Below are 22,633 nucleotides of genomic sequence, written 5' to 3' on the forward strand. Positions count from 1 at the left end.
CGGAGCCCCAGTTCGATTCTCCGCCGCGACATACCAATGTGTTTTGGGTTTTCTAATCAATATGTACGTTTATTTGACGTAATAAGGTCTTACAAGATAGTAGGGGCTGCGGTGATTACATACCATCATGTGACCCGTATGCTCCTTTGTCCTACTATTCCTTAAAAAATATGGCAGTTTGTTTCAGATATTATAAGCGATTCATTTAACGAACATTTATGTTTCAAATATAATTTAAATTAAAAGACTCTACATTCGTATTGGATGAAAATTCGAAAATTTAATTTAAAATTAAGAATTTTTGTACACCGTAGTGTAGACCCCAACTGCCAACTTTTTATTGGTGATCTTTAGTTTTTTGTGTTATCAATTCACTTTTGTATTTAAATGCTGTTTTTGGTTATTTTGATGAAAAGTTTATAATCTTGATTTCAAATCAAAGGCCTAGTATAAAGGGAATATGACGGCCCAGGAATTAAAAAATCCTTCAGCGTTTTACTCACAGCAATAGTCTTGCGTGTATTAAAAGGAATAAAATTTAAGAACTTCAACAGATTTAAATAATTTACTGTACTATGTATTATATTTTCGTCATTTTAATATATATATATTTATAAACGACCCATAATAGCCCAGTGGTTAATGAACCTGCTTACTGAGCTGGAGCTTCCGGGTTCGAATCGCGGTAGGTGCAAACATTAATATGATGAAAATGGATGTTTGTTTCCGAGTCATAGATCATCATTTCAGCCGGAAGACGTCCACTGCTGGCAAAGGCCTCCCCCAAATATCGCCACGACGATCGTTCCTGCGCTGCCCTTATCCATCCTACTCCAGCGATCTTGGCCAGATCGTCGGTCCATCTTATGGGGGCCTACTAACACTACGCCTTACTGTACGTGGTCGCCATTCGAGGACCTTACTGCGCCAACAGCCACCTGTTTGCCGAGCTATGTGCCCTGCCCACTGCCACTTCAGTTTCGCAATCATTTGGGCTATGTCGGTCTGTCATAGATATTTAAATCTATTTATATATATCAAGGTATGTATGTTTATACCTACGCCCTGCACCCATATTACAAGCTATACCTAATTTGGAGCAAGATATTTTTTTTAAAAGATGTATTTAGAATTACAGCCAAAAATAGCATTAACAAGCATATTAGCAGTCTTTCAATGACTGCTTCAACATTATTCGGTTCTAATATCCATTTAAATTTCAGTGTTGCTTGTCAATTATTAAATCCAAAAGGAAACTCAAAAATTATACTAAGATATTACCTTTTTATCCGTCGTGGAAACAATATTACATTTTAGAACAATCTCATTAATTCTAAGGACAGCCTTGCTTATACGAGGAATAAATAATAACTTTTACGACTCTTCTTATTGTCAACTTACGAGAAAATTATGCAACATGCTTAATTTAGCGTTAGTTATTTCCTGCCAAAATATTAACAAGACTCTCCCAGTCAGAAGAGTGAGCTGATTTCTAATTTAATCAATTCAAGTCTTGTAGACATTAGGATCCACTGCTCTGTGAACGACTAGATCACTTGGCGTTGCATAGAGACACCGCTTCATTGTGTGTCTTCTACCGCATCTATTACGGGGAGTGTTCCGAAGAGCTGTTTCACCTGATTCCTGCTGCCACATTCCACCTTCGCACGACACGTCACAAATTACAATATCATCCCCACCATCTGATAAGTACAAGATATTATAAGACTATTTTGTGATCTTGTAACTAATTTCATAATTTGCATGGCGGCCATTTTGTAAATCGCCATCTTGGTTTTTATAATCTGATAATATATAAATATAACGGCAATAGTTTAATACATACCTACTTTGTGCTATTAATAAAAGTTTAAAACTTTTTATCTTTCCTTACTTATAACATGACAAGGAGAACTAATTTTTAACTTGGAGCAACGTTACATCGTGTTTATTAATAAGACAGACACGGTTTTACTGATTTTAAATTGAACCTATTAACGTATTGTTAATACTAACTTAATATAAATAGCGTTATTATTACGTTATATTCCAAAAAAATATGAAACTGGTTTTCTTATTAGCCCAGTAATTTTACAACTTACAAACTACCTTCAAACCGGAACACAATAATAATTATGCTTGAACATTACTGCTTCAGGGCAGGCAAAGGTGCCGAATCTGCTGTTGACCTGCCTAGCTGTCATTCCGTGTAAAGAAGCCCACTGATGAAATATGGTATAACGCGTCCCAATAAAGAAACGAATCTAAAATGGCTACCACTAATAATTCGCTCTCACTCGCACATGTAATGAATCATCCATCTGCCATCCCTATTTCGCTGTCTGACCGACCTGTATTGACCTCTAGTTAGCAATGAACATAAAAGTAACAGCGATAAATGACGAGCTCTAAATTCATCGCTCTTTCTGTAATATTATCGATAACGAGGGAGGATGCGATTTATATCCAGTTGAGCCAAGATTCAATAATCCGACCCAATTTATCCTCGACAAATTATGGACTAAAATTGTCTATGAATTATCGTTCAAATCCACTTTTTATAGATAACTTTATATCAAGTAGATTTCTCGTAGGTACCCTCACTAATAAGTTCAGTGACAATAAATGACTTGATCTGCACCAGTTTGCTAAAGTGTAATCTTACGGGATATTTTTCATGTTCTGAACCTTTACAACTGTAAGCTGTGTAGTGTAGTATAATTTCTTATATTTCTGACCATAAATAACAATCCAGCGGATTATGATCGGGACTATACGATGGCCAGTCTTTAGCTCTGATGAAGTCCGAAACGTTCGTTTTCAACCAAGACTGCGTAAACCGAGCTTTATGACCCGGCGTCGAGTCTTGCTGGAAGGACCAGTCTTGGCTATTGAACATGGTGTTATTAAAGGGCTTCACTACCTTCACAAGAATGGTATCATGATACACTTGTGCCGGTGTTTTGATACGTTTTTCACAAAAGTATGGCTCATTCACTCCTTCATAGCTAATTACCCCACCAAACCATCACACATCCTAAAAGCTTTGAGCATAAATACGGTCATTTTGTTTGTTAAAATGTTGCTCAATTGTAAAAAAATTGTCATCCGTAAACAATTTTTGTCTGTGCCCGAATTTGCATGCGTACCGCTTCAGGAGTTGTTTAGATTTTCCCAAAATATTCTTTTTTAAATTATCAGATAAGAAATGACCAGTACGTCTCATATAGGCTGCAAGTCCTAAGTCATTTTTTTTTTAAATACGCGACATGGTTCTAGAAGAAGACACTTGACGTTCTTGAAGACACTTCATCTCCCGCGATAAAATCTTTTGCTTTCGGACAGGATTTCTTCGAATTCTTTCCCTTACTGCTTTGACAACCTTTAACGTATGAAAACTACATGGATGGCCAGATCTTTTTCTGTCATAAACAGAGGGGGTGTCATTGTACCTATTAATACCCAGATACATGAACATTTTACTAATACCAAGCGTCTTGAGAGTTTTAAAAATGGCATTTGGCTCCTTACCTACTTTATGTAATCACAGCAATTCGTCAAATCTTTATCACCCTACTCCATTTTAATATCGCTAAATATTGTACAATGTATTGGGTCCAAAATGAGAAAACTCAATGAACAATCATATAATAATGACAGATTCCAAACACAAATGTAATATTAATTTGTTTTTTTTTTAATTGTAACAGTATTTATGGCCAGACTTAGTATATACTAGCTTTTACCCGCCACTTCGTCCGCGTTGGATAGTTACTTAGGGCAGATTATTTTTTCTTTTAGGATACTTTTCAAATAATACACATACAAACTGCTCTTTTTGCTGCTGGCAGCGCTCTTCTATGATAAAGCGCATATCCATTGTCATTGTGGACAGTATCTTGAATAGTATTTGATATTTCCCTGTGAACTTTTATCTCCTATTCCATTCCCATGTAGTTCAAAGTTTGAAAAATGCTCGTACAAATATTATTTATAAATTATTTCTTATCAAATGCCTAAATACAAAGTTTCATCTTCAATAATGACGAATTTCCACACTTTTTTACTAACAGCCATCCCCTACATTCTTTCAACCCCTCTATCCCCCCCCCCCCCCCTATTTTTTTGCAATAAAAGGTAGCCTATGTCCTTTTTCAAGCTCTAGTCTATCACTGTACTAAATTTTATCAAAATCGGTTCGGTTTAGGCGTGAAAGCGTAATAAACAAACTTACATTCACATTTATAATATTAAGTAGGGATATATATTATATTTTAAGTGATTGCTAACAGTGTAGTACTGAAGTTTTCATTTACGGCTTACCTACTGGCGCACTCTATTTTTTTAATGGCGTGCATAATCTGATTTGACAGTAATGAGTCAATGTCAGTCACTTTGTTAAATATCATTCATCAGTGTCATAAATGTCAACTGTCAATTTTTGACTATCAAGCACCGCCTACCTGTATAGCGTATACTTGTTATTTTATTGTAATTTGTTAATTATTTATTATATTCAATTTAAATAATATAAAAATAAAAAATTACAGTATATAACAGGTACTTGAACACTTAATAAAATGACTGAAGAAAACTCTCCGATCAGAAAGTTACAATCTACAAAGGAAATTAAAAGTGTTGATGAATTTCAAAGTCAGGTATAATAATCTGATAAAAAAAGCTTAAGGTTCCTGTATATTATTCTGGGATTATCCAACCAATATCTTTTTAGGATACATTGATAAAACATGTGGATATAACAATAGTGGAATCGGAGAAAAGAGCAAATGGAACACTGCACATGAGGGATCATTACACTGTCTATCTTATTGATGTAAAGTAAGGATTCATTGAACTAATTAATTTAACAGTATACACATTGAACACACCAGTTTTTCTTTATTGTTCACAATGAAAAGTATTACAGAGAAAATACATATAAAGTCACCCACAAGAAACCATGTAAGCTCGTCCCCACGGATGGTGGGATCGCTCTTAATTACTTACATTATTATATTAAATTCTTATACTAATTATATTAACACGCCTTATAGTACACATAATTACATTAAAAATTGTTTGTTTAATATATACTTTGCCTTTTCCAGTTTTTTCTCAATACTTTCTAAAACATTCGCTGGCAAAGCATTTAGTGTGTCTGGCAATAAATACTGCCATTTCCTCCTACCATATGCATTGTTACATTTAGGTAATATGTATGTGTTTAGTTAGGACAGACTACAGAGGTGTGGTTGCCGTGACTGTCTTATTCAAGCCATAATCTCTGAGATTTCTTCCATTATGACAGAGATTTTTATCTTATCGTAGACATTTACAATTTTGCAAAATTTAAACAAACCCATTAAATTTTTTTTATATTTCTTTCTAATGTGTTACTACAGTTTTTATAAAAGTACTATTTTAAGTTGTAATTTGTAAATATTCTCAATGTACGTGTTAGTTAGCGTGCCAGTCTATACATACTCATAATATTATAAAGAGAAAAGATTTCTATCTTTGTTTGTAAAGAAACTCAATAAAAATTGTTTCACCTGTAGAATGCTGTATTGTAAGTAATGTGGAATGTATTTTAGAAATATAAGTTTTAATATTAGAGAATTGTACATTGCAATAATGTAAATAGTACATGTAGTGTACTGACACCTAGTCTTAACAGAGTATGTGTTAACTATCATTGTCACTGTCATGACATCAACCACTGCCGATTAACCGTGTGACATTGAGTGCTATAAAAGGAATGCACAGTACAGCGGAAGGCCAGTTCTAAATGGCTATTAGTTGCGTGTGGACGTGTCTGAGTGCAGTGCTACATAGTATAGATTAGTTGTTTCACTCGTGAACAAACGATGAACATTAAAGTACATACACTTAATATTGCACACTATTATTAATAAATACTTTATTGTTAATATTTTCAGAGTAACTGATCCAGACTTTAGGTTAGTGCAAACAAAAATCAGCAGTATTTGGAGAAGGTACACAGAATTTGAACAAATTCATGATTACCTACAAGTGACTTATTCACATGTTGTTATACCTCCATTACCAGAAAAGAGGGTGAGTTTCTTTGTCTAATATTTTTTGTAGCATCAGGCAAGGAAGCACATTCGATAAAGTTTGATTATAAATCGAAGAATGATTAATTAACACCTTATGATAAAGTTAGAAGACACAATGGTTGGATGTCTTTCAGCTACATAAAAAAATATGACAGCTAGTTGTAATGTATATTTCTTTGTATTACTTGCCTCTGTAAAACTTACGTCATAGTGCTATAAAAATGGTTAAAAAGGAGTTTATTATTTGACATAAAACTCCTTATTTTACATCTCCTTCTTCAAGTAGGGTAACTTATGCAATTCTCATATTTCGTTGTTTGTATTTTGTTTGAAACTCCACACAATATTATATAAACAAAGAATGTTGGAAAGATATCATTGAGCTGTCAGAAGACTGTTAAATTTTATGTAGCCTTCTAAATTGTATTAATCTATTAGGCACATACTCCCACTTACATTCACACATTTCTCCCTTAAACTTAGATTAGATACTAACAAGGTAGTTAATATTATGGGTGTTTATTACTAACCATACTAACTCTTGTTGCCTATTCTTCAGTTCACAAACGAAACCACAGCTATATCAACCGATCATTTCCTTTTAAATCAGCTCTTTATATACTTCAATCAGCTAAATTAAAATAAAAAATCTCTCCACCTTGATATTGGTCGAATCATCGACATTACGTCGACGGAGCCAATTAATATAAAAAAAGTATTAAACATTTTCAAATTAATACTTTCTACACTGTGAGGACTCTCATTAACAGTTTGCTGTCCAAATAATATATTATCTGAACATAAAATTATTATAACCCAACCTACACAAATTCAATGTACTAGTCCCACAGATCTCATAACTTAATGTAGTAAGTCCATCATTGGAGAGACTGACTTGTATGTCCATTCGTAGCTTTTATAAGTGTTGGTGGCCCAATAGGTTGAACTCTTGACTCTCACCAAGGTGTTCACACTATTCAATCCTCGCCTTCTACATGCATGTGTTTTTGGTTTTTGAATATACTTTTATTAGACTTTATAAGGTTGACAACACTCTTGTGATTCCTCTAGTGATCCTCTATTGCAATTTTTCTTCTCTCTCAGAGCTCCATTTATTTCCTAAGCTAAGTTGTAGTGCGTGAACTGACATCAAAAAGAATTCTAAAGGATTCAGTTTTGAGAAAATCAATGCCTTTTATGCCTGTTTGCCTTTTGAAGTCCACTTCTTCAACCACTTGAGATATGTCAGCTCATTGCAAAAGATATAATAAGATTCATGAAAAGAGTCTATAAATCAAAAAAACAATTGTCTGATGAAGCTGCCTAGACAAGGCAATCATGTGGGGTGAGACGCTGGTATGCAAGCTCGGGACATGACTCTCGCACATGTTTGTTTTAATTTGTTAGTAATTGAAATGATTCATACTACCTGTGTACTTATAGCTGTGCTGTCAGAGATTGCAAATTGTCATCCCATAGTGGATTTTGTGTATAACATTCATAGCTTAGAAACAGAATTGATGTCGATTTTTGCCTCTTTCACTGGAAACAACATTTGGTTCAAACTGTTTAAGCATTTGAGCCTAATAGAACTTGCTTCTCAATAGACTTTTGGTTAAAATTATTTATTAGGAATAGATTTTTTTTATAGTATATTAAGGTTAAAACATTTGCCAATTTGCTAAACCTTTTTTTTTGCCCATTTTCCATTTGGGTGATTTAAAAATTGGTGTATTATTCATTCATATCATTACATTATATTATCAGTTTATATTTCAGTTGGAAGACATCCACTGCTAGAGATAGGCCTTTTTTTATGGAATAGGAGGACAAACAAGCGTACGGGTCACCTATTGTTAAGTGATCACTGCCACCCACAATTTCTTGCAACACCAGAGGAATCACAGAATTATAATATCAAACATTGTCAAACTCTATTTGAATTTGTCTCTGCAAAATGCCATTTTGTATTCATTGCTATGAAGAACTTCAATAAATGACCATAATAATATTTATCTTAATTAAATTATTAAAAAAAAAATGTGACAACCCTATGTCCTGCGTAGTATGCCATGCGTCGTTGACTTTTTGACAAACATCAAAGGCGCCGGCCCACTATTAGTTTTTTGTACACTGTGTAGATATATATACTCTCACCTTCATGGTGACAGTTGCTCTAAGATTGTCAGACAATGAGGTTTCTAAAAAAACTAAATGGAACTTTCCAGATTTTATATGGGTGGAGGAAGTGTGACACTACAGATCCAGAGTTTATTGAGCGGCGCAGAGCTGGACTCGAGAACTTCTTGTTGAGGGTTGCTTCACATCCGCGATTGTGCTTTGATGATCAGTTCGTGAGTTTCCTGCAACAGGAGCATGGTTGGAGAGAGACCATTACAGACAGTGGTGTGTATATGTAGCTAAATTCTGAATACTAATTGCCAATCATTGACAAATGAATAAAATATACATTATATCATCGCTTCCACATGAATACATACATTAAGAGTGACCAATAAAATCCCTATTTCTAAATTTCATCACCCATCCATTTTTTTTTATGAAAATAAGGGACGAGACGAGCAGGAAGTTCAGCTGATGGTAATTTATTCACTCTGCCCATTACAATGCAGTGCCATTCAAGATTATTTAAAAAATCTGAGCGGCATTCCAACTGCGCTCGTCACCTTGAGACATAAGATGTCAAGTTTCATTTGCCCAGTAATTTCACTAGCTACGGCGCGCCCTTCAGACACCGAAACACCGTAATGCTTACACATTACTGCTTCACGGCAGAAATAGGCGCCGTTGTGGTCTAATCAAGTAATCTAGGCGGCATCCTGTGCAAAAGAGCCTCTCATTATCCACTCCCATTTGTCCATCTCTCCGTTGAGGATTGATTTTTTATAAACTTTAATAAATAGATACTTACTGTAGTGTCTATTATACATATGTATAATACTCACAAAATATAAATAAAGACAAGTTTCCTTTTATCTTATATGGGATGAGTTCTCGTATCAAGCTTTGTCATGCTTGCTTAAATGTTACTGCTTGTGGCGACGTCGTGGGGCGGACGAATATATGGTCGAGGTATGCTTTGGCTGGTCCATGCGTCATGCTCGTGAACGGGCGCTACTTGTCGTGGCTGTGACCAGAAACTCGGCTTCATGTTTTTAAAATTATAATTACTCTTTGTTTTTTTTAATTAATAGTTGTTTAAGTATCTATTATTATTGCATCACTGTACATATAATATTAATTAATATTCTAATTAAAATAATTTGTATAACGATGAAGCTGTTGAAACAATGAAAAAAGTTGATTTAAAAGAGAGGTAATGAGTTCAACCTTTTCCGAACTGGTGGTAAATGTTAATAGAAAAAGTTTATGGCATTCAAAAGTGTCCTGTTCTTGACCTAGATGAATAAAGTGATTTTGATTTGATTGAACGTGCCGAGAAAGATTTAAGTCCACACTGACGTTGCGGGCGCAGCTAGTAAGTACTATTCATATAAGAGGGAGCTTCCAAATTCAAACTTAATATTGTTTTTTTTTTTATTGTAACAGTAGATATTAATGGCCAGAGAAAGTATATTCTACTTTATTTGTCTTCAGGCTACCTCCTTCAAGCGGAAAATAAATTGAAATCATTGTCTGTATCAATAAGACTGAAGAAACCAGACCCTGAGATCGAGAGTGTTAAAAATTATGGGAAACAATTGGAGTCAAATTTAGGAAACTTTTTATATACCAGGTAATTAATAATCATTTTTGCCGCTTTAAAGAACATCATACTCCATTCTTCTTTGGTGAAGGGTTAATTTCAGGGTTGTGCCTGGTATGTCAAAACGGCCGATGCTAGACAACCGAACTTGTAATTGTGCAAAATACGGACTTCTTCATGTCGTATTGTCCTCCGGCTTAATGTGGCGTGTACACTTCTAATATACATAATAATGGATTTATTTAGTGACTTTCTCGTGTAAGGCATCAAATATTTGATGTTTTCATATTTAAAAAAAATTAAATACAGTACAACACTCGTTTGATGTAAAGGTTACTAGGACTGGCTTTTTTAACGTTAGCAGTAAGCTAACTGTCCAAATGATTTGAGTTTTCGTTAGTGTTATTCCGCCAATATTTGTCTTCAAACAATTCGACACGACTTCCGGGGCTAATACGTCACAACAGCCGACCAATCACAGCGCGTCATTTCATGGGACGATGGTATAAAAGAGTGGTTTCTTTGATTGATCACAAGCACACAGCCGGTCCGAGGTTCGAGTCTCCTTAAGAGACGCCCCGCGACTGTTGTTGCGTAGTCTTTCCGGCCTCCACGGCCCACGTTCTATATCGCTGTAAAAGCCTTCAGCGCTAACAGCATACAGGAGGTTTTTAGTCGGTAGGGAGTGTCCGCTTACGGACACTCGAGTCCGACATACGGACCCCGTTTCGGAGCCTTCAATACGTAAATGTATTTTCCTCCTCTCGACAAAAAAAATCATTTGATTCAGTCTCGAGCCAGATTTTGGCGACTCAACATTTCCTGAGGATGCCTCGTGTAGAGGCGTGTCACACACAACAATAACACGTTTCGAATTGTTTGAATACTAATATTGACACTAAAGAAAACTCAAATCATTTGGATAATTAGGATTTTCGCAAAGTAACGCCTACTTCAATAAATTTTCAGTAAGCTAACTGTTTCAGAATCTTTTAGAGGATTCATATTATGGTGTAGATAAAGTCTCGTATGCAACTGTTGATAATTAGTTATTAAAACACTCATGTTTATTATTATTACATTCGTGTTTTAATACCCCTTATTAAACAACAGTTGCATAATAGTTGTTTATGTTTTAATACATAATTATCAACAGTTGTATACAAGACTGTATCTACACCCAGAATTTCAATCCTCTAAAAGATTCTGAAACAGTTAGTTTACTGCTAACATTAAAACAGCCAGTCCTAATAGTAACCTAATATCATAAATATATAATAGTAGTATTAATTAAAGAATTATTTATTTTAGTAGTAATTTACATTTTTTATAGTGCAATTATTAAAATTCACTTGAATATTAGGCAGTGTGCTGTCATAACTTGAATCGCTCATTTTCGCAACAAAACAATAAAAATATCGAGGAAAAATGGCGGGGATTCGAATAACCTACTTTTTTTTTACGGCGCGCGACGTTCTAATAGTGTGGAACGCGCGTAAACGAAAATGTTCTTTTTTTTAATTCGTACAGATACCACGCATCGAGCAATAAGAATGTGTCTGTATGTTGAAACTCTTTGCGCATGAATGGATCGAAAAAAAAACAAAGGAGTGTTGCTATGAAATTCAGTACAACATTACAACACTCGTTTGGATGATGTAATGGTTATTAGGACATTGGGTGTTTTAATGTTGGCAATAAGCTAACTGTTTCAGAATCTTTAATAGAAGATTTATAGCATGAGTCTAGATAAATAACTATTAACTTTGTTCAAGATCGAAAATAATAGAAAAGAATTATGCATTGTGCAAACTACACGCGAACTATGGCAAGCTGTTTAGCGAGTGGAGTGTCATTGAGAAGGAGCTGGGGGATGGATTACAAAAGGCAGGACATTATTTTGGTTGGTAATTACAAAGATATTATTATAGTATATATAAGGCATTTTGACGACCCCTATAGCCCAGTGGTTAGTGACCCTGCCTACTGAGCTAGAAGTCCCGGATTCGAATCACGGTAGGCGCAACCATTTATATTGTGATTAATATGAATGTTTGTTTCCGAGTCATGGATGGCTTATATGTATGTTTAAGTAAGTTTGTTATTGAGTAAGCCCACAACGAAAGTCATAATAAATAAATAAATATATCTACCATCGACCAAAAAAATATTCTCGCGTTAGGTTAATTTTCACGTGTAACAAGAGTTTTAGATTTGCCGCCAATTCACAAAAACAAATGATAAATGAGCAATATAGGTACAACATTAGGTTACCAAAGAGTTCTAAAATTGAAATTCAAAAAAGTTTTCATTAGCAATGTTTCTAACTGGCCAGTTAAAATGTACAGCCAAAATGTTTAGAACATTTTCAGTGTTACCCACGTATCATTATTCGCCTGAAGAAACAGTTCTATCATTGTATAATATACTGTACTAAAAAAACTGCTTTCTGTCTTAGATAATTTATACTCTTTTTTTATTTGATAATTTTAGATAGTCTCTTGCTGTTAGATAACCGATATGTACTTTAGAGGTAACCTCTAAAACTATTTTTTTTTCCACATTTTCACAGCTGTCATTAGTCTATCTAGACGTATTAATAATAATAGCGTTCCGTTGAGCAATGGGACTCAACTGATGATGGTGATCACTCCGCCGCTTGTGACGCGCCGCTGATTTATATTTTTCTCTGTGTCGGTAACGTACCACTTCACTGCAATTAAATTCTTACAAATTACCGTCGGGAGACTCCTTTGCATACCAGTGGCTCCTTTGCACAGTATGGCGGCTAATTTATGGGTGCCACAACGGCGCCTATTTCTGCCATGAAGCACTAATGTGTAAGCATTACTGTGTTACGATCTGAAGGGCGCCGTAGCTAGTGAAATTACTGGGCAAATGAGACTTAACATCATATGTCTTAAGATGACGAGCGCAAGTGTATTGCCGCTCAGAATTTTTATGTTTTTCAACAATCCTGAACGGCACTGTATCAATTACTATGAACTGAACGTCCTGCTCGTCTCGTTCCTTATTTTCATAAAAAATATATTTTAACGGTAACAACCTGCCCTCAGAAATAAGAAATGCCAAAACATTGACTTCTTCTAAGGCGAGCCTCCAATGGCATATACTCAATAATTATGAAACATTTCAATAACATAAGTGGGTTGTTTTATGTCTTATCTATTTGCCTAACATCGTGTTGCATTCTGTACCTACCAAAATCATTGTAAGTACCTACTTTATTATTGAAAAGTTTATTTCTCATGTAAGTGACAATAGGTCTTGATGAGAATAAAGTTATTTTAACCTAACAGATTCAATAGCAGACTCGATAGACTCCATAGCGGAAGACGAGGAACAGCTTGCAGACCAGTTGAAAGAATACCTGTTCTATGCGGCAGCTGTTCAACACTTGTGTGCCAACCACGAGACTTTGCAGCGAGCTCTCGAGAATGCCAACGACGCGCTAAGTAACAGGTGTGTGGGAACTGCGTCTTTCCAAAGCTTGTGAATCAACGAGTAGGATGAAGAATTAACTGGATTTGCCATGCGTTTACACCCAAAAGGGACAAATAGTGGGTTACCAGTAGGAGGCTCCTTTGCACAGGATGCCGGCTAGATTATGGGTACCACAATGGCGCCTATTTTTCAAATGAAGCTGTAATGTGTAGGCATTATTGTGTTTCGGTCTGAAGGGCGTCGTAGCTAGTGAAATTACTGGGAAAATGAGACTTAACATCTTATGTCTCAAGGTGACGAGCGTTATTGTAGTGCCGCTCATTTAAATCCTGAGTGGCACTGCATTGTAATGGGCAGGGCGTATCAATTACCATCATCTGAACGTCCTGCTCATCTCGTCCCTTATTGTCATAAAAAACAATTCTTAGCTACATTAAAAAAATGCAGAAGAAAATGGTGGATTAACTTAGCCTTTGTTCCAAGAATGATAATTTGAACTTACTATTAATTTGGTTAAGTAAATATAGATAAAAAATTACTACATTAATTCTTATAATATATATAATAATCTTTCGAATATTGTGGAATTCTTTACCACGGATTAATATATAATTTAATAATTTGAATATAAATAACACTACGTTTAAAGAAACGACTTAATTAATAAAGATTTAATTTAATACACCTCTAATGCAAATCTTATACCATTAATATTAATAAAATACTATTATTTGTACGTGCTATCTATTGATAAGGTTTAGATCGGTGCTTGCCCGCTTGGGTTGTTTGGTTCTAGAGGAACCTATCCCGCTCAAAGCCACGCGTGGCGAGTGTAGGTACCTGCTATTACATTTGGCTTGGCAAAAATAAAAAAAATTCAAGATTAGGAGAATACTAAGAAATACAACAGTTATTTTTATAAAGTCAAATATAATAAAACTAAAAATATATATTATATTCTGATCGGCTCTCTTACGGCCATTCCCAATATTCAGTCTATCGTTGACTTTTCTGTCTGTCAATGGGACGACCGCGACGTATAGCTCACCAGGGATAGAAGTTTGTATGGAAATTGCAACAGTGAATTGGCGATAAGAATGACTTATCGGGTATATTGGGACAGATTCAGATTATTGACAGCTAATTACTGACAGTAGAAGGTAGTATATCTCTATCTGTAGATAGTATATTGGAAACGGACGTTAGTCAACTCAAGCCCCCTTTACTCGACCCACAACATCAAGTTTAAAAGCCAGGGCTCGATATAGACTTGCACTTATCGGCTTGCTAAAGAAGAATTCATGGGGAGTATGTTTCGACAGAATAGCAGAACGTAACCGGGCTGCGGCCGGGAAATCCGGGATAATGTCCCGGCTCTTTGGGACCACGGAGCCGGACATCGTGCGCGACCAGAGCACGCGCGCGCTCGACACCAAGATACTGGCAGACCGGCTGGCGATAGAACGCGCCAGGGAAGACTTGGAGTAAGATCTACTTATCACCTCACGCCTTTTTCCACCGTGAAGCAGTAATGTGTAAGAATTAGCTAGTCAATTAACTGGGCAAATGAGACTTGATTTCTCATATCTCAAGGTGACGAGCGCAATTGTAGCGCCGCTCAGAATTTTTGAGTTTTTAAGAATCCTGAGATGCACTGCATTTTAATGGGCAGGGCGTATCAATTACCATCAGCATGCCCTGCTCGTCTTGTCCCTTAGACAACTCACTCAGACACACCACACTAGATACTTTTCCGAAGCTAAAGTCTTAGTCAAAAAATTACTTAAATTACATTGACGTATAATTAATAACTAGACTCACAATCACGCTTTAAAATTGTCTGAGGCAAAACTCTGCATACGCGTCTATTAAGTTTTCGTTCAGTGGTGCTTCGACCGCGCTTTGATTTCAACGCCGCGCAATGACAAAGCGTTCAGTGAAAACTATCCAAATAACAGCATATCCTAATTTAATAAGGATAGCTGTATTTCAGATAAGTGCCCTATTAAATTAACAAAATTGTGTAACTTACTCGTATTCTAGTCCGTCTCGCGTGTCAGGTAGTGTTACTACTTCTTATGAGCCTATACAATAGATTTTAAACATTACTGCCACATATATCGCAGGTATAATGTCAAAGTCGTAATATTACAATTTCGCTATTGATATTATAATAATTAAACAGTAGATTGTCAATCGACTTCATTTCTTACAATTTAATGGCCTGGTTTTAGTGACATTGTAATGTCATGGGTATCTACACTATAGTTATATTGTAAGGCCATGATATTTTGACAATTTCAGTTGTCGTTAGTTTATGAGGTTGTTTCTGATTGGTTTGTTTCTTTCAATTTCGTTCAACTCAGACAGTTTACGTCAACACGCCCAAAAGTTATTGGTGAAATCGCTGTGTGTATTTAATCGAGATCAAGACTGGCATTTGAACTCTTTTCTGTAAAACTATTTTTTTTTATGTAATAGGAGGACTTTAAGGAAGGTGTACGCGCTTTTTTGAAGGTACCCATGTCGTATCGTCCCGGAAACACCACGCACAAGGAAGCTCATTCCACAGCGTTGTAGTACGAGGCAGAAAGCTCCTTGAAAACCGCACCGTGAAGGACCGCCACACATCCAGATGGTGGGGATGATATCCTAACTTGTGGCGTGTCGTGCGAAGGTGGAATTTGGCGGCAGGAATCAGGTTAAACAGCACTGTTTGTGGTTAATATCGTTACGTTTTAACTAAAGGTGTTGTATATTTTTTGGAAACCTTATTGTTAATATTTATTATTGTAATACTGTTTGTTTCTTATACATACAATATACTATCCTATACGATAAATAAATAAACTAAGTTTTATTGAACTCAGTTTGAAGTGTCATCGGTGAAAACGGGCCTTAGTCTTAATGATGTTTCACATGCGTGAAGTTCTATTAGTTTCCCGCCAACATCACAACTTATGTACTTCATACTTTCAGAGAGTTCGCCAAGAAAGCGTCGGTGGAGATAGAATATTTCCAAAAGCAGAAGGACAAAGATTTACACGAGTCTCTCGTAAGCCTTATTGCGTTACAAGTCAAAGCAGCTAAGAAGGTAACTCAACTATATACTAAGAAGTTAAAATTTTGACGTCATTGTTAATAGAAAACTTTGCAACAAACCTCGCTTCATCGTGTGTCTTCTACCGCATTTATCACGAGGAGTGTTCCGAAGAGCTGTCTTACCTGCTTCCTGTCGCCGAATTCCACCTTCGTACCATCTGGATGTATGGCACTCCTCCACAGTCCGGTTTTCAAGGAACTTTCTTCTACATACGACCAAGCTGTGGAATGAGCTTCCTCGTGCGGTGTTAGGACGTTACGACATGGGTTACCTTCTAAAAAAAACATAAAATAAAATAAATAACAATTTAATTGTAAAGTTAATTCGCCCAGTAACGACCCTTGCCGAACCTTACCTTTATGAACAAAGCCTAATTTGTTTTTCATTAATTTCAAACACTTCTAAACCATATGTGTAAGCGTATAGGCTAACATCTCTGTATCGAGCGATGAAGAACATCTCTAACGGAGATACAGCTAGATTGATAAAAAAAAATATGTTTAAAAAAACCGACTTCAAAAAATAACAAAAAATGTCTATAAAATAACTTAATAGAGATTTCATTTAATACACCTCTTATGCAAATTTTATACCTTTAATTTGAATAAAATACTATTACTTGTATGTTGCCTTTTGATTTAAGTGAGTGCTTCCCGCTTGGGCTGTTTGGTTCTAGACGAAGCTAACCCGCTCAAAGTCACGCGTGGCGAGTGTAGGTAGGTACCTGCTATTACATTTGGCGTGGCACAGACTTCAATCCTATCAATAAGTAACATACAAATAATTGTATTTTATTGTGTATAGTGGCATTAGCTTCCGAGTATTTTGAATATTAAACAAGCTAAGCACTCAAATCAAATTTAGTCACGCATTATCGAGGTGTAAGGTAGTCTATATGCTAGTATATACTACTTCCTCGGTCTAAACTCAAATAACAACCATGTTCTCTTTCAGAATTTACAAGCATGGACCCAAATAAAGGAATGCCTTCAGAATATGCCTTAAATAGCTGTCACATGGATTTGATCTCACTAAATTATTTTAATTGTTTATTATTAATTCGTCGTAAGAAAATTAACTATTCCAATTATTTATTCCAAATATAATAGCTGTTAAGAATTGTCTTGGATTTGCACGATTTCATAAAAGAAATGTTAAATAAATCTATTTTTATTGCAATTTGCGTTTTTATTACTTTTTTGACTTTCAGCTGATCGTTGTAACTATTTTTAGGGTTCCATGGCCAAATGGCAAAAAACGGAACCCTAATAGGTTCGTCATGTCTGTCTGTCTGTCCCTCTGTCCGTGTATGTCACAGCCGCTTTTTTCCAAAACTACTAGCAATACTGCACCACGTAGGTGTATTCTGTAAACCGATAGTAATTTTTGGGGGCTTAATAATACTTAGAAAAGAAACCCAATTTTTTTTTCATCAATCGCATACTTATGGGTTAATATCATTTTTTTCTAAACTTAATAATTTGCGCGGAAGACACTTCCAAAGTGGTGAAATGTGGATCCCCGGCCCCCTGTAACTTCTAAAGAGAATGATTTATTTATTTTATTTTGGGGGCTCCCCATATTTAGAACTGAAACTCAAAATAATAAATGATAAAACTAAAAAAAATATATGATGTACATACCATGCAAACTTCCACCGAAAACTAGTTAGAACGAGATCTCGTAAGTAGTTTTTTTTATACGTCATAAATCGTTATCTGCTATTTACATTTCATTCAAACAACTCAAATATAAATTTACAACGATCTAAAAGAACTTTTATATCATATTACTTACTGTTACGGAACCCTTCATGGGCGTGTCCGATTCGCACTTGGCAGCTTCTTTGTATTGGAGGACACACGAGCATACATACGGGTCATCCGATGGTTTATTATCAACTGGGCCCATACTCTGATAACATCAAAGGAATCACAACAGCGTTGCCAACCTTATAAAGCATGGAATCAACATATATAATATGTAAAAGGCAGCCGGAATTAAACTGTCTGACGTTGACAAATCATTGGGAATATGCAATTTCAGGTTGTCATTTATCAGTTTAAATTATCCCAAGAGTAAGGCAAGGCAAACCTGTCAAAACATACGAAACTAAGTATGTAAAATATATCAGCCGGAAGATGTCCACTGCTGGAGAACGGCCACCTCCAAAAATTTCCACGATGATCGGTCCTGTGCTGCCCTCATACAACGTATTCCAGCGATCTTGATCAGATCGTCGGTCCATCTGGTGGGGGGCCAACCAACACTGCGTCTTCCGGTACGTGGTCGAGGACTTTACTGCCTTAACGGCCATCTGTCCGTCGAACCATGTCCCCCGCCCACTGCCACTTTGGTATATTTAAACTATATATTATATAGTAATAATATGACCGATATATATGAATTCAAAAACCAAAACTACATTGGTCCGTGGCAGGCGATAATTGATCCGAGCGTCTCCGTGGTGAGAGTCTTTCCTTCTATTTATTGCGACTTTTGATAAGTGCTAATTCAAAATTTATATTAAGGTACACCGTCATTCAATTATCCCTATTGATTATAACAAAACGAAAGTCATTAACTATATTTTTAGTAAGTCATGTTTTTTTTACAATATGATCCCAGAAAATGTACAAAACAAATGTGTTAGCAAACTAAATATGCCAAATAATTAGGCTACCTCGCAAGGGAATGAGCGGCACTACAATTGCACTCGTCACCTTTAGTCAGTGTTAAGTATCATATGCCCAATAATTTCACTAGCAACGGTGCCCTTCAGACCGAAACAATAAAGGTTACACATTATTGCTACTGATCGTGGTACCCATAATACTGATGCTAGCTATGCAGAGAAGCCTACCGCTAGTCTGGTCTGGTCTGGTGAGTAGTTCGGAGACCGTCTGTAGTGCAGGAATAAATGTTTTCCGTTGGTCGCAGATGTGCGAGCTTCTCCATCGTGTCCATTTCTTAACAGTTCGCATCAGCATTAGTGCTCATCTCGGTACTAAGACGATATGAATTATCGTTATCGAAAATCGATAATCAGAGGTCGTGGTTCGAGTCCCGCATCGTTCATAAAATTTTGTTTTTCAAATTTTATTTGTGTATTAATCCTAGAAGTGAGGAAAAACATAACAAATTGTTTAGATATGAATTATACATTAAGCCACTACAATTTTGTAAGGGTGATTTCTCGTTGAGTGCAATGGTTAGGGGCTGAACCAGGATCTAACTAACTTGCTTAGCGCTGACAATCGTCAAACAGAACTAGTCCATTTTACGTCGCAGGTTCGTTAGGCTCAATGTGGTTCATAATTCCCTAGCTCCTAGTTAGAGCAGCACAAACATTCAAGCTTTTTTGACTTGACAACGTCTTATAGTCAAAGTCAAAAATACTTTATTGACAAAAAATCAACAGATTGCTCGTCAACGTCAATCACCAAAAATATAATTCAAACACATGCTAATTTCACAAAGTTTCCAACATAATATATATTTTAAAAATTATGCAATCCAGTAAAACAACACTAGGCTGAACCTCAGGTTGTTATTCTAAGGCTGAACCATAAAATCCATAAAAAATAACAACTATAATACTATTCAATTCCACGTTGTAATATCGTTTACGTAGCCATCAATACTGTAATAAGCCTTCGATATGAGTCTGCGTTTAATAAATTATTTAAATTTATTTATAGATAATTCAGACACTTTTTGGTAATTTGATGTAAAATTTAAGGCGACACTAAATGCCGGCGACCTTGAGCGATATGAGTTCACGGCTCCTATGTAACAAAGCCAATATTTTCAAAATTCTTGCGTCGAAAATGTAACATTTTAACAGACGCAAACAGCTTAATTGCTTACAATCCTCATAATTGATTACTAATCTGAATAATTGTACCTTCACAAAAAAGTAAAAGCTATAAGAACAACTTTTATGAGAGTAGTATACTAAACAAATGCATCATTCCGAGAAAAAACTTGTTTAACTGCAAAGAAAACTGGTATTATTTTCATAATAGCTCTGGAGTATTAACTTTAACCAACAGCAAGCATTAGCAACCTACAAGTAAGACTTAGGGGTATGTGTAACAGGATAAAGTAGTGTTCATACTACTTCACGTTCACCAAACTTGTCTAAAAACACCTTGTTTGCGTGTTTTCTGTTTACCCTTCGCCTTAATACCATTGCATGCAAAAGAATTGTTTATGTTACAGAGCCTAGTAGAAGGCACTATACGCTTGTAGTTATTACTAGTGTTTAGATTATGGTTTTCGCTTATTTTACTGTATAAATGTTTATGTATGTGCAGGAGATTGATATAAATATATTGGCCGTACATGGTCATAATATAAATATCTTTGAATTTTTCCCTTAGAGATTCTCGTGGGCTCATTTGGTATATGGCACGTACAGCTCTTTTTTGAAGTGAAGATATTATTTACTTCCGCTGCACTACCCCATAGTACAATGCCATACGACATAACGCTATGAAAATAGCTAAAATAGACAAATCTTGCTATATCTATGTCAGTAAGTTCTCGTGTCCTTTTTACAGCAAAAGCTGCTGAACTTAATTTACTAGTTAAATTGTGTAAATGACCCCCGTTCGAATCTAATGTTACACCTTCAAATACTGCATTATCTTCTATTTTCAATTCTGTATCATTAAAATTTACTTTTGTGTGTACTTGCCTTACATTTGGCAACGTAAATTTCAAACATTTTGTTCTAAATTTTTTCTACTATATATACATATAGTTTCAGAATACATTTCTACTGTATTCTGAGCATATAGTTTTAATATTATAATAAATAATTCATATTGAATATTTTGATACTTACCTACTCCTAATAAAGAATTATTTATTGCATCACACTTAACTTGTAGTTTTTGAGTATATCGCGAACAGACAGACGCAGTGGACTTTGTTTTATAATATGTAATGATATATAGATTTCTATGATTAACTGCAGATAGAAACTCCATTCTGCAGAATTTTCGGAGTACCAAGACGTCTGATACTCCTACTAAGATATTCCTCACATCCTAACCATCATATCAATTCTAGTAGGCTTAATTAGATACATAATAGCTTTAAGTGTAAATGTATACACTTTATAATAAAGTCCCAGACACTGTTCAGGCATTATCTATAAATAAATTTAAATGTTTTATTAAAAAATGGCTCCGTCTTAAATCTCCACTCCACAGCTGAATATCTTAGTGATCAAACACTCTAGGACTAGATTATGATTATATTACAGCAATAACAATGACAGTACATTATTGTATATTTTATTTAAAAGAGCGCAGAAAAGAATGCTGGGAGAGTTCTTGCGCCGTTTCTTCTCTCTCAGAGCACCATTTGTTTCCGAACCGGTGGTAGTGTTAGAAGTGTCAACAAAAAGAATTCGAAAGGCATTCAATTTCATTAATTTGAGAACATAGATGCCTTTTATTCTTTTTAATATCAATAATATGAATACCCACATAAGCTTTGTCTCCGTATAGGGAACACCAATACGTCAAAGTCGATATAGGTAATGAGTACCTGCCCCGTGTACGTGTAAAAGTGTTCATAGCTGATTCATCAATAATTACAGAACTCCGACATTGAATCGATGTGAAATGGGTCACATAAACCACATTGTCTCACCAACTTCTAGTTGTCACAGTCGCATTGTGACAACAATCTATTTCAGTATTTGATGTTTAATGCTGAAATTATTTACCGAAAACCGAATAGATGTAATACTTTCTCATATTTATGTTATAATATAAGCATTTTATCGTGATATTGAAAAAACGGAGACCTATAGAATCAGGTAACTCGCGAGCTTTTTATTTTGACGATTAAACTATTTTTTAGGTAAGGTATAATGTTAGTTTAGGTAATTTTTTACATTAATTATTGTTCAAAAATAAAATCTAAAATAAAAGTTCTTTGTAACTAAATACCACGTAAACCCCGAGATGGTTTGCATTTGGCTAAACTGTCACATATGACGTCTACTTTATAATTACAAAGTGATGTTTTAGAATTTAAAATAAGGCACCCATAAATATGGCTGATGTTCTAAATAGTTTATTTCAGGAAACCTGAAGGTATTTTTCTTTAGATTAATTTATAGTTTGTGAAATGAATGGCACTTCGTTTATTATATTAGGTATTAAGTAAGTATTCTAATCCCGTATATGCGAATGCAAAACAACTTTATATTTTTTTTAAATTGATATTATCGTCAAG

General features: G+C 35.3%; 1 protein-coding gene across 1 annotated transcript; it reads left to right on the forward strand.

The window, feature by feature from the left end:
* The first annotated feature begins 4,457 nt into the window (after positions 1 to 4,457).
* Positions 4,458 to 17,554, forward strand: LOC126968226 (sorting nexin-4-like). Its single transcript, XM_050813103.1, has 10 exons — positions 4,458 to 4,658; positions 4,733 to 4,839; positions 5,940 to 6,078; positions 8,309 to 8,486; positions 9,699 to 9,837; positions 11,583 to 11,710; positions 13,128 to 13,290; positions 14,595 to 14,756; positions 16,252 to 16,366; positions 17,330 to 17,554. The coding sequence occupies exons 1-10, from the start codon at positions 4,581 to 4,583 to the stop codon at positions 17,378 to 17,380; spliced, it is 1,260 nt and encodes a 419-aa protein (XP_050669060.1). The 5' UTR covers positions 4,458 to 4,580; the 3' UTR covers positions 17,381 to 17,554.
* The last annotated feature ends 5,079 nt before the right edge of the window (positions 17,555 to 22,633 follow it).

Source organism: Leptidea sinapis, chromosome 1, assembly GCF_905404315.1.
Source record: "Leptidea sinapis chromosome 1, ilLepSina1.1, whole genome shotgun sequence".
Lineage (NCBI taxonomy): Eukaryota > Metazoa > Arthropoda > Insecta > Lepidoptera > Pieridae > Leptidea > Leptidea sinapis.

Bases quoted from the DNA above. Each gene is read 5' to 3' on its own strand.
- LOC126968226 (XM_050813103.1), top strand. From the start codon at position 4,581: ATGACTGAAGAAAACTCTCCGATCAGAAAGTTACAATCTACAAAGGAA. The intron at 6,079-8,308 runs GTGAGTTTCTTT...GGAACTTTCCAG, and splicing joins CTCCATTACCAGAAAAGAGG to ATTTTATATGGGTGGAGGAA. The intron at 16,367-17,329 runs GTAACTCAACTA...GTTCTCTTTCAG, and splicing joins AAGTCAAAGCAGCTAAGAAG to AATTTACAAGCATGGACCCA.